This window comes from Urocitellus parryii, chromosome 12 (assembly GCF_045843805.1).
Source record: "Urocitellus parryii isolate mUroPar1 chromosome 12, mUroPar1.hap1, whole genome shotgun sequence".
Lineage (NCBI taxonomy): Eukaryota > Metazoa > Chordata > Mammalia > Rodentia > Sciuridae > Urocitellus > Urocitellus parryii.
The window spans coordinates 61932503-61945121 of NC_135542.1; the positions used below are offsets into that span (position 1 = coordinate 61932503).

The 12619-nt window shown below is 33.9% G+C and overlaps 1 protein-coding gene across 3 annotated transcripts in view; it reads right to left on the bottom strand.

The window, feature by feature from the left end:
- The window catches only part of Map4k3 (mitogen-activated protein kinase kinase kinase kinase 3), a 186872-nt gene that overhangs the window by 1788 nt on the left and 172465 nt on the right, over positions 1-12619 (bottom strand). For all 3 annotated transcript variants that reach the window (XM_026410129.2, XM_026410130.2, XM_077791693.1), the window contains 5 exons: positions 11774-11945; positions 7707-7775; positions 7532-7624; positions 3786-3856; positions 75-130 (listed from right to left, as the gene is read on the bottom strand). In XM_026410129.2, coding sequence (XP_026265914.1) covers positions 75-130; positions 3786-3856; positions 7532-7624; positions 7707-7775; positions 11774-11945 — 461 coding nt within the window. The remainder of the gene's footprint in view (positions 1-74; positions 131-3785; positions 3857-7531; positions 7625-7706; positions 7776-11773; positions 11946-12619) is intronic.

Consider the following 12619-nt stretch of genomic DNA (forward strand, 5'->3'; position numbering starts at 1 on the left):
TTGAAAAAGAAACAAGTTTCATGCTGGATTTAGAAATGTTTAATACTATGCACTTAATACAAACCATTTCGTACCTGTCAGATCCAAGCAGCCTGAAAATTCTTGTGCTATCTGAAATTTCTTGTGTTACCTGTTCAATTAAAATATAATTTTAGCTTCTGAAATTAAGAATACAAAATCTCATATAGGCATTTCATTATAACTCAACAGAAAAAAAAACATAATTTCTAGGACTGAAAAATATATCCATGCATGACTTTAGTTATTGTTAGCTTCTGTGTCAAATATATGTCCAGGAAAAATGTGTCTAATTTGGAATTAATCATAAATATAAGTCCAGGAAAACTACTTGTTAGATTTCTGGGGGAAATTTTAAACAAAAACCACTGCCTTTTAAAAAAATTAAAAAAAATTTTTTGTAGTTGTAGATGGAAAGAATGCCTTTATTTGTTTATCTTTTTAATGTGGTGCTAAGGATCGAACCCAGTGCCTCACACATGCTAGGAAAGTGCTCTGCTACTGAGCTACAGCCCCAGCCCACCAAATCTTTTTTATTAACCTGAAACTTTCCTCCTTTATGTTAATGCTAATAGCAAGGCTACTAGCAGCAGTAAGCCACTTAGATCTGGTTATTTTACCTAACAGGCCTCTGTGTGGTATAACGGGAAGTATTTAAAATCCAGGCATGACTTGTGTTTGAATTTTAGTTCTATCACTTACTAGCTGTGACACTATGCAAGGTATGCCATCTACTGGAAACAGTCTTGCCTTCTGCAAAATCGGATCTTGCAGTGTTCTTATAAGGAAGAAGTATAAGCCTAGCTAATGAAGTGCTTAATACAAAGTAATTTTCTTTCTTTCTTTCTTTCTTTTTTTTTTTTTTTTAATGGAACTAGGGACTGAACACATGGGTGCTTTACCACTGAGCCATGTCCTTGGCCCTTTGTATTTTTTATATTTTATTTTGAGACAGGGCCTTGCTAAGTTCCCTAGGATGTTCTTAACTTGTGATCCTCCTGCCTTAGCTTTCTAAGCTGCTGGGAATACAGGTACGCACCACCTCACCTGGCTTCCATTCTCTTGAGATAATATTTTCTAATGAAATATACTCCCCCCATCTTTTTTTGACACAGGAAATTTTTATTGGACATTGCAGAAATAGTGTTGTGTGGTGGGGTTCAAGGTGCATCACACAGAATACTGAATTAAGAAAAGAGGAACCTGGGAAGGAGAAAGGAAAACACTTAAGGTCTAAGTTGCCAACAAAAAATAGTGAAAGATTCCTCATGGCCGGACACGGTAGCGCACGCCTGTAATCCCAGTAGCTCGGGAGGCTGAAGTAGGAGGATTTCAAGTTCGAAGTCAAACTCAGCAATAGAGAGGCACTAAGCAACTCAGTGAGACTCTATCTCTAAATAAATAAAATACAAAATAGGGCTGGGGATGTGGCTCAGAGGTTGAATGCCCCTGGGTTCAATCCCCAGTACCAAAAAAAAGAAAAAGATTCCTCATGCAAGAAAGATTTTTGCAAATACCATACAAAACAGGCAGCTGCTGTGGTGATAAAATATACTTTTCAAGAAGTTCTAAGTGTGACCAATTACCAGTTGGGGAGTAAGAATAAAGGCTCAAAAGAAACCCAGTGTTCACAGCATACTGAACACAAAATATTTCAAATAAAATGGCAAATTAGTAGGTTAAAAAACTAATTTCAAAACTAAATATGTTCCATCAAAACCCCTACAATTAGTGGTTCTAGAAATACTCCTGATTTATTCACTTCTGGTGCAAACCTCCCTACCCCCCATGTTCACTCTGGTGATAGTGGCTCATCCTGTGATTTCGAGTTACCTGTCCATTAAATAGTAGAAGAAGATGATGTTTTTGGAGGTGCTGAAGTGCTGCCTGTGCAGTCTCTTAGGTGATTTTTTTTTTTGGACAAAATTCTCTCTCTTTTTTTTAAACCACTCTCTCCTGCCTATGATGTCTTTCTTTGTCTAGTGTTTACCAGCTCCGGACTATTCTTATCTTCATGCTCCATTCTCTCAGGTGATTCTGAAACAGTTTCCCAAGAAGTGAGCCTGCTCATGGGAATTACTGCTAGAAACATCAGCAGTGACGTTTCTTTAATCCTTATACATGCCAGGCACATTACAAGCTCTATTTCATTTTATCTTAATTCTCAATTCACAGATGAAAAAACACAGTAGAGAGATATTAAGAGATATGGCCTGGTCACCCAGCTACTAACTAGCAGAGGTGAAACTTGAATGTGGGTATTCAAGTCCAGAATGCATGTTAATGACCCCAAAGTTGCTTCTTACTTTGTTAGAAGAAAGACTCTGAACTTAATGCATGACAGGACACAAATGAGCTACTTTCTTGCTCAAGGCACATGAGGTTTTTTTTTTTTTTTCTTCCTTCCAATAATCAAGTACTATCACTTGATCAGATAATGATCAAGTACATCTACTGAGATTGGCTTCGGGGCACTGGAAGAATTTTTGATGATTTTACTTGTCTAATATTCTAGTGGGCATGTACTATGTCTTTTTTTTTAGTTGTAAATGGACAGAATACATCCATTTATTTATTTTTATTTATTTATATTAATGTGGTGCTGAGGATTGAACCCATTGACTCACATGTGCTAGGCAAGTGCTCTACCAATGAGCTACAGCCCCAGACCTGTACTATGTCTTGTTCATAACCCTGGCACATTCCAACATAAATGCTGAGTTGAATTTAATATGTCACACAGCTTAAATGACTCCTGTAAGGCAGTAAGAACTCAAGAGACATAACTAAAGGCTAATAAAAAAGGGCAAAATACCCTAAATATCAAATGAATAATGATAATAGAAATAAGAGACAACTATATATAAGCAGATATGAAAAATTGTGCTCTATATTTGTAATACGAATTGCACTGTATTCTGCTGTCATATATAATAAATTAAGACCTTATGCCCCCCACCCCAAAAAAACCCAAACAAATAATAATAATAAAAAAAAACAGTAAGAGACAAGCTGGCTTCAAGAGGAATGTAGAACGCTCTCCTCACTGCCTGCATTGATCATTATCAATGAAATACGAGGCTGACAAGGTGTTGCAGGACAGAGTGTGCCGACATCAGTACTTTCTTCCAGATCATGGTCTGGGAAACTGAAAGAAACAGGAGTTGGCTCACTTTTAGCAGGATTAAGGAAGCTCTTGTTCTGAATTTGAGGGTGATTATCTGGAAGTACATCAAATATGCACTAAAGTTGTTTGGCAAGAGAGGTGGCTCTACAGTATGTACTACTGCTCTACCACTAGACTGAATACAGTATATAATTAATAAAATTAGAAAATCAAGTTATCATTGGCACCATTTAAGAATTTTCCAAAGGTGGGCTGGGGTTGTGGCTCAGTGGTAGAGTGCTTGCCTCACATGCATGAGGCCCTGGGTTCAGTCCCCAGCACCACATAAAAATAAAACAAAGATATTGTGTGTCCATCTACAACTTAAAAAACAACAACAAAAACAAATTTTAAAAAAGAAGAAATTTCCAAAGTTAAAAGAAAATTGAAGTAGATTTAATAATGTAACTATTCTAAAATATTTAAAAAATATTTTTTATTTTGTTTTTTTTAAAGAAATAGGATCTCAGGATGGCCTCTAACTCCTGGCTCAAGCCATCTTCTTGCCGCAGCTTCCAAGTAGCTGGGACTATGGGTACATGCTACTGTGCTGGGCTTTTTATGACTATTTAATGGACATAATTTAAATGAGATTACTTACCTCATTAGATCTAAAACTTCTACCTTGCATTCCATGTTTCCAGAAAGCTAGCACACTGTCTTGTAGACAAACTAGCAGGCAAGAACAGCTCAATTACTGTTAATAGTACAAAAGTTTAACTGATAAGCATCATTTTACTTCTATATCTTATCTAGCAATATTTCAATTAATATCTCATGAAAGCAATTGCATATTTACAAGGCATCTTTACATTTGGAAATTAACTATAAAGAACTTACTAATCTTTGTGTGTGTGTATGTATATATATATATATATATATATATATATATATATATATTTTTTTTTTTTTTTTTGTGGTACTGGGGATTGAACCTTGGGTATTGTGTATGCCAGGCAAGCGTTCCACCACTGAGCTACATCCCCAGTGCCAGACTTATTAATCTTTTTGGTAAGAAAAAAGAAAAACAATTCACTCAAAATATTTGTTATGAAAATTTGTTTTGATACCTAAAATTTTAAATAGAAAATACAGAGAATAGCATAAATACACATATGTATCCAATACTTACCGATTAAATCCTAACACTCTATCACATTTGCTTTTTGTTTTAAATGAAAATAAATACAGCTGGCATTCCCTACATATCCATACTGGCCTTCCTTACTCTCTAAGGTACGTATTGTTATAAATATGGTATTTATCATTCTCATGAATGTTTATATTATAAGTCTATATTATCAATATAAACTTTACATTGAATGTTTCCAACAGTTGCACATTTGGTATGGTAAATATTTCTAGTTACATTATTATAAACAATGCAGCAATAAACATTCTTGTACCACTTCTTGAGAATATATAAAAAATCTCTCTATGATTAAAATACCTACAAATAGAAATACAGGGACATAGGGCATATGCATAAATAAAGCAAATCTGAGTTTTACTTTTTAAATTTATGTTATTTGAAAGGTATGTTCACAAAACAGACAGAAATCTTAATTTCTTTCCCACAGAACCAATGATTTAGGCATCATTTGTTGAGTAGTCCATCATTTCCCCACTGACACATAATGTTGTAGGTTTCTATTTACATGTGGTTTTATTTCTGGGCTTACTCTTCCACCATACTTTTACTTATTCATGCCTCTGTTGATATTGCACTGTCTTAAATACTATCATTTTATAGTTATGTTTCAACATAGAGAAGGGAAGTACTTGTCAACATTTATTTTACTATTCTTGGTCTTTGGCTTGTCCATATGAATCTTGTCAAGTGGCTTTTGGGATTTTTGTTGCAAATGCACTGAATTTCTGGATTAATTTGTGAAAAACTGACCTCCTTTTCACATTGAGTCTCTTTTCCGTAATTTTGTTTTCTGTTTTTACAGTGCTAGGGTTCAAGCCTAGGGCCTTGTGCATACTGGGTAGGTGCTCTACCAATGAGCTACACTCCTATTCCCACCCATGAATATGATGTTGGGCTTCATTTGTTCAAATATTCTTCTATGTCTTTAAATAGTAATTTGGGATTACCTACAGAAGGGTCTTGGATGTGTTTTGTTTATATTTACTCCTTTTTCTTTCTTTCTTTTTTCTTTACATGGGCATCTTGCTACATTGTTCAGGCTAGCCTTGACTCCTGGGCGCAAGTGATCCTCTTGCCTCAATCTTCCACTAGAAGGAACTATGGGCATGTGCTACTATGCCTGACTACATTTAGTCTTACATATATTTTATTGCCATTGTGAAAGGGATCTTTTCTCCTACTAAAATTTCAAATTGATACCATTGGCAAAAGTATATTTTTACTCTTTTCTTTATAATCTTCATACTTTCCTTTTTTTGTTTAGTAAAATAATATTGAGATGTGATAGTAGAATCAGTCTAATCATGATGTGGTATTTTAATTGGCTAGCTGAAGATCATTTCCTTTTATTACTAATTTACTAAGTGTTTTTTTAAAGTCATCAATTACTGAGAAGTTTATTGAATATTTTTGTGTATCTACTGAAGAGTCACATGACTTTTCCTCTTTTAATCTTTAGTGTAGTGTATTACATAAATATATTTCAAAGACACCATCCTTGTCTTCCGGGGATAAAATCTACCCTTTGTAATGTGATACTTGCCAGTATTTTATTAAGATCTTTAAAATCTATTTTCATGATTAAAATTTCTGTTTTCCATACTATTCTTGTTTGATTCTAGCAACAGTATTAAAATACTGATTTATTCAGAATTCTTTGTCTACCATCTGAAATAATTTATATAGAGTAGGGATTATCTTTTCCTCTAAAGGTGGGAAAAAAGTAGAGGATAGGAAAGGCAGCAGAATACAACAGACACTAGTATGGCAATATGTAAATCAGTGGATGTGTAACCGATGTGATTCTGCAATCTGTATACGGGGTAAAAATGGGAGTTCATAACCCACTTGAATCAAAGTGTGAAATATGATATGTCAAGAACTATGTAATGGGCTGGGGATGTGGCTCAAGCGGTAGTGTGCTCGCCTGGCATGCGTGCGGCCCGGGTTCGATCCTCAGCACCACATACAAACAAAGATGTTGTGTCCGCCGAAAACTAAAAAAAAAATAAATATTAAAAAAATTTTCTCTCTCTCTCTCTCTTTCTCTCTCTCTCTCAAAAAAAGGTGGGAAAAAAAAATCTATAAAACCATTAGCTTGATTTCCAGGCCCTTCAGGCAAAGAACCTGGCTGAAGTTCCTCATTTCCTGTGGGATACTTTCAGGTTTTTTTAACCACCTAGCAAAGTCTACTACTATCTGACACTCAGCAGGCTATTGGCTTCAGGCCTGTAAATTGAATTTCTGTTACTGGCCTTGTTTTTGGACCCTGGCTATGTCTTTTTAAGGATTCCACCTGACCAGATATTCCTTGAAACTCTTATTATCATAATCATTTTTTTTGTTGTTGTTGGGGGAGGGACTTTTCTAGTTCAGGGAAAGGGGAAAATAGAACCAGGAATAAGACAAATGAACTATCTGCCCTTGGCCTTACCCGCTGCACCATGCATGTATGTATGGGCACATATGCAATGTATGTGTGTATATATACATATTAATAACTTGATTTTATTGATAAAGGACACTAAATACTAATTATCATTCTTTTTCCCCAGCACCACCCTATATAATTATTTTTCTTGAATATAATCTGAAATAAAGTAGACGTGAAATACCCATAGAGGTAAAACCTTACTATACAAAAACTCCTTAAAGGAAGAGGCAGAATCTTATTCGATCTTGTCTTATCTGTATATAGGGACATTTCATGAACATTTGGTATATTCAGTAAAATTTGGAAGAACTAAACACAGCTAGTACTAATTCTGTCAGAACTCCTTTTCCAGGAAAACTCATAACAAGCATAATGTGAGAATGGCAAAAAGAAATTTCATATATTTAAAATTCTCTGACCAGAGATAATAGCAAAAACACAATAGGGTATACAAAGCACTTGATTTTAACGTACCTATGGGAAATTTATAGAAATCTGGAGGAAATGGGAATTTATAACCAGGTTATGAGAAATAACATTTAACTATTTCTTTTGAATATGCCAAGTCTATAAGGAAGGTAAACAATTATTTACAATATAATTATTAAACTGTCTTGAGAATGTTTAAAGGTATAGTGACCTCATACTCATTATATCCTATATTTTAGAGAAAGTACTTAATAATACATTTATAATTTCATATAATTGTCAGATAAATTAAACAGTTCATAATGGAAAGAAATAAAAAACTTCAACTTACCTATTGATTCAATCTGGAAATCAAAGGTGAGCTCTGATGATAATTTTCTACTAGATTTTAATCTTCCTTGGAGATTTACTATTTTTATACAACCTAGAGAAATACAAGTCACTCAGAAACGAAGGTAAAAGGTATCTTCTTAAAATAAGATGTTCATAAATAAAATTAAACTTACAGTCCAAACATACAAGAATGGTATCTCTCTCCAGTTGGGTTACATGAGTAACATTTGTCTGTGGGGTATCTATGAAAAAAAGAAGGCCTGATAAAGTCACAGAAAACTGAAGTAGTTATGGCAGAGCAATTATTAAAAAAAAAAAAAAAGAAAAAAAAAAGAAAGAATTCTGAGGACTGTTACATTTGAAATGGATATACATCTTTTCTAATAAATGTAAAGTTACTAAACTGGGTTACTTGGGTTCTAATGCTGATGTCTCAACCTAGTAAATGTCAGTTCCTGGTATCATTTTTATTTATACTTGAAATCAGGAGACTGATTTCCTAAAGGATGGCTATGACTAGTTCATAAGTTTAAATAGAAGGCTTGGAGCTGTGCTCTTTATATCATTATACGCCTAGTATATGCAAAAAGTATGTACTAAAAGAATGAATCTGAGTATCAAATTATTTGTATACATATAAGTTTTAAAAAAAGCATTTTAGAAGCAGAAAATTCGACCTAAATGCAAAGAGGTATTATTTTAATTACAATGATTTATCAAAGTTCCTACAAAGTAAAAATGTTTAAATGACTTGGTTTTCCATGAAGCAATGACGAATACTGTATATCCAAAGCTTTGTGTGTATATGAAAACTGAATAGCTGAGGTATGGGTGTCTGTTCCCAGTTTCACATTCCCTGAAAGCATGGGTATGGCAGGAAAGACAGCCTACCCTGCTTGTTTTCTGCTTCCTATTGTACTTAGTATTAGGACATCTAAGCACTGTTGTATTTTGAACTTGGTTACTGCTATAACTAATCAAGGTTAGGAGGATATGGCAAAGCCCTCCTGTAAGTCAGGCTAACTAGATCTCTGTAGCTCTTAAGGAAAACAACAACAACAACAACAACAACAAAACTGCTGAAAATTAAGAATCTGAACATGTTATAGACATCTACTTTGGCAGAAGGCAGCCAGACTATTAACACTAGTTAGAAGGCCAGGAAAATGAAGTTTTACTAATTGCTTACAACAATCAGTCCTGAAATACTGAAACTATCTTTAAAAAACACTGATGCCTGGCTACCACCCTCAAGATATTCTGATTTAATTGGAAGTGTGTGACTTCAGGTCTCAGAAGTTTTAAGCTTCCCAGGTAAACCTACCATGCAGTAGGGTTTGGAACCACTAATATGTACAATGGTGGTTTTGGGGACTGAACCAGGAGCCTCATGCTATACTAGACAGGCACTCTATCACCGAGCTCCACCCTCAGCCCCATCATATTTTTATCTGATGTAAAACCATAGTCATTCCCTCTATCTTATAATTTCAAACAGAGAGATGAGTTATATTTGCCATATTTAACTTTTAATGAAATTTATTAAGGCAAAACCAAGTAATCAAAAGACCCTTGGAAAGAAGCTACCCAAAGCTGTATAAAATTCTTCTGTCAGAAAATAAGGCCTTCAGGGTAAAGAGCATTTTGTTTACTTTTATGTTTTCCAATTTATCAGCGACCAAAATTTGTTTTATACAATTTTCAATGAGACAAGGGCAACAATCAGTGTAATTCATGATATTTGTACAAATACCAAAATAAGTATATTGAAATTGTTCATTTGTGGATAAAGCAAAATATACAAATTAAATAAACCTAATGATTGATGATGAGAAGAAAAAAAAGATAATAAGGCCTTAATCCAACAATGAGAAAGAAAGGATTTAAAAGTAAAATGCTTGAGAGAACTAAGACATTAACGGAAATTCAGTGACAACAACATATTTATCAGAGACACTTCCTTTCTGTTATACGGGGAAGGGGAGACTTGGAAAGGAGGTGTACCAGCTGTTTGAAGGGCAAGATGAGTGGTTAAGGAAGAATGCAGAAGAGAATTTGGGGAGCCAAAGACAAGTCTCATAATGTTGCCAAAGGTGATCATGCTTTCCTTGAAGAGCTATACTTCAAGTTTAATGTATTAAAGGAACCATGTATTATGTCTAGGCTTTTGTGTTTTGTTTGTTTGTTTTGCAGTGCTGGGGATCAAACCCAGGGTCTCTGCATCTGAGCTGTATCCTTAGCTCCTGTTTTTTCTTTTTATTAATAATCTTCCAGTCCTTCAACAAACTCCTGCCAAATCAGTATTTTACTGGCAAATTACTTCCTTAACATTTCCCTTAGTAGCCAAAGACTGTGACAAACAGCCCTTGTAAGACCTTTAAAAATTGCCGTCTGAAGTGGCCAATGTCTACTGTATAGCAAAACATTCTACTGCATTTTTAAAGGAAAAAAAAAAAAAGCAAAACAGGTTTCATGATAAATAGGATGTTTTAAAAACAAAGGTAAGATATTTAAAGGTCATCATTTTCAAGTGAGAGAGTTCAATCCAATTTACCATAACACTCAAGTTTTACTTAATAACTGTTATTTTGTCATAGGCTCAATGTGGAAGTTTTAAACTACCATCAATTTTCTGTAAAAAGTTCACTACTTGGAGATAATATTTGCTAAAATAGTAGGGTATGTAGTGATAAAGGAAAGTTCTGCTATGTGACTTGGCAATGTAAATCAATATTTAAGAAAACGAATTACATGAGAGAATTATTTTCCAATACCTTCAACAAATACTTTGGAAGTGGTTGTTTAGACTATATGAAGAAACAAACTAAACTTAAAATATTCTAAGGGCTGGGGATTAGTACAGTGATAGAGCACTTGCCTAGCATGTGTGAGGTCCTGGGTTCAACCCCCAGCACTGAAAAAAATAAAGTTAAATATACATACTTAGAAAGATATCAGGATAAAACGGATTCAATATGAAGTACAATCTAAACTTAAAGTATTCTAAAATGTCACTTTTGTTTTTTTAAAAATCAGATTTTCTATTAGCCTGAGATTTGTCTATGTGCAGTTCTTAAAGTATAGTCCCCATATTACTAGTACCACCTGGGAATTTATAGAAACACCAGGCCTACTGGATGAAAACTTTGAGGCGGGGGCAATAGTATGCTTTAACAAGTTTCCTGGTGTTTCTGATGCAAGCTCAAGTTCGGGGATTACAGGTATGTACTAAATACTCACTTGTTCACTAATATCAATATTCCTGGTAAAGTGATGGAATGTGATTCAAAAGGTAAAATCACCTGATGCTTTTTGGGAAGGCAGGGCAACTGAAGTTCTATAATTTGCAAATTTTCAAGTGCATACCACTTACAATTACATTAAATACTTTTAGATTCTCTAAATTATAAAAATATTTTTTGCTTTTTTTTTTTTTTTGCGGTCTGGGGATTGAACCTAGGGCCTGATGCATGCCATGCAAGTACTCTACCACTGACCTATATACCCGGCCCAAGTTACAAAAATGTGAAATGTTCAGGTTTTGTTTTAAATGTTTCCTATGTTAATAAGCTTTCATAAAGATTAATCTTTATATTTGTAAGCAGCATCAAACAACTGAATACATCTAAGATTCTTTAATAATAAATGTGAAAATATGAATGCAAGTGTTAAAATATTAAAACAATTTGAACATAAATAAACTTGTGCTTTGATATTTAATTGGTAATATTAATGAGCTATTTCTAAGTAAAATTAGTTTGGTGCCTAAGTCCAGGGCCTCATGCATGTTCACACATCTGTTCTGAGCTATACCCCTAGCTTACAAATGTGTCCTTAATGGTTACCTATACATAGTGTCCCTGAGAGAAACTGCTATTTATAATGTCCTAGTTTATGTCACACATTTCTTAAACGTTGCAGGATGACCCAGGCATATACCTCATTTTATAGTAAGAGATGTATTGCTGTAAAATTGTTTAATATACATTAATTCAGGCTCTTAAGCATCAGATCCTTACCATATTCATTTCTAATTAAAAAAGTGTATGTGCTTTGAACATACATATGCTTTGCCAATCAAATTATTAGCTATTTTAAAGCAACTTTTCTTCCAGTTTACTTATATAGTTATTTAAGACCAGCTTTATATGCAGTTTTGCTTAATGCAAAACATAGCAAATTTATTACTTATAAAACCAGCACATGCTTTAGCCTTAAAAATTCCATAAAAATTGCAAACCTGATTCTGTAAACCATGAAGAGGTAGAATTTGGATTGACAGTCTCAAATCGAACCACCTGGTTGAAGTCTCGCCCTCTACTGACACCAACACAGACTAATGGGTACTCCTGCTCAGGGACCACCAGCATCTCAAACATCGTGAGTGGGCATGGGATAGGGAAATCGATATGCTAGAGACAGAAACAAAAAAACAGAAAAGAAAAACAAAAACCAAATAATCTTATGAGAACAACATTAAGTTTTTAGGTTTACAAAAACATATAAAAAAACTTTCTACTATAAAGATTGCTTCTTGTCACAGAAATGCAGGGTATTAAGAAAAATTATGAAATATCTTTAAATGCAACTAATTTTAATTTTATATACCTTCAAAATTATTTTTATATTGTTACAAAGAGAATAAACAAATTCACATTTTGGAGATTTAGAAAAATAGAGAACACTTAACTTCAGCAATCATCAAGGAATAAAACCACAATGAGACACTACATTTACCCACCAGAATGGCTAAAATTAAAAAGAATGACAATAACAAGCATTAGAGGAGTTAATAAATGCTCATACACGGATGGTGGGAGCATACATTGGTCCAGTCATGCTGGTTAATTACATTATCTACCAATGTTGAAGATAATTACTCCTAAGTATACCTTCTAGAGAGAAAGGGTATGTGTGCACAGAAAACAGGCAAAAATATGTTCATAGCAATACTTAAGAAAAACAAAAATGGGAAATAACCCAAATGCCAATCAAAAGTAGAATGGATTAAAATTATGGCATATTCACACACTGGAAAATTACAGATCAATGAAAATGAACAATCGATTGCTATATCCAACAACTA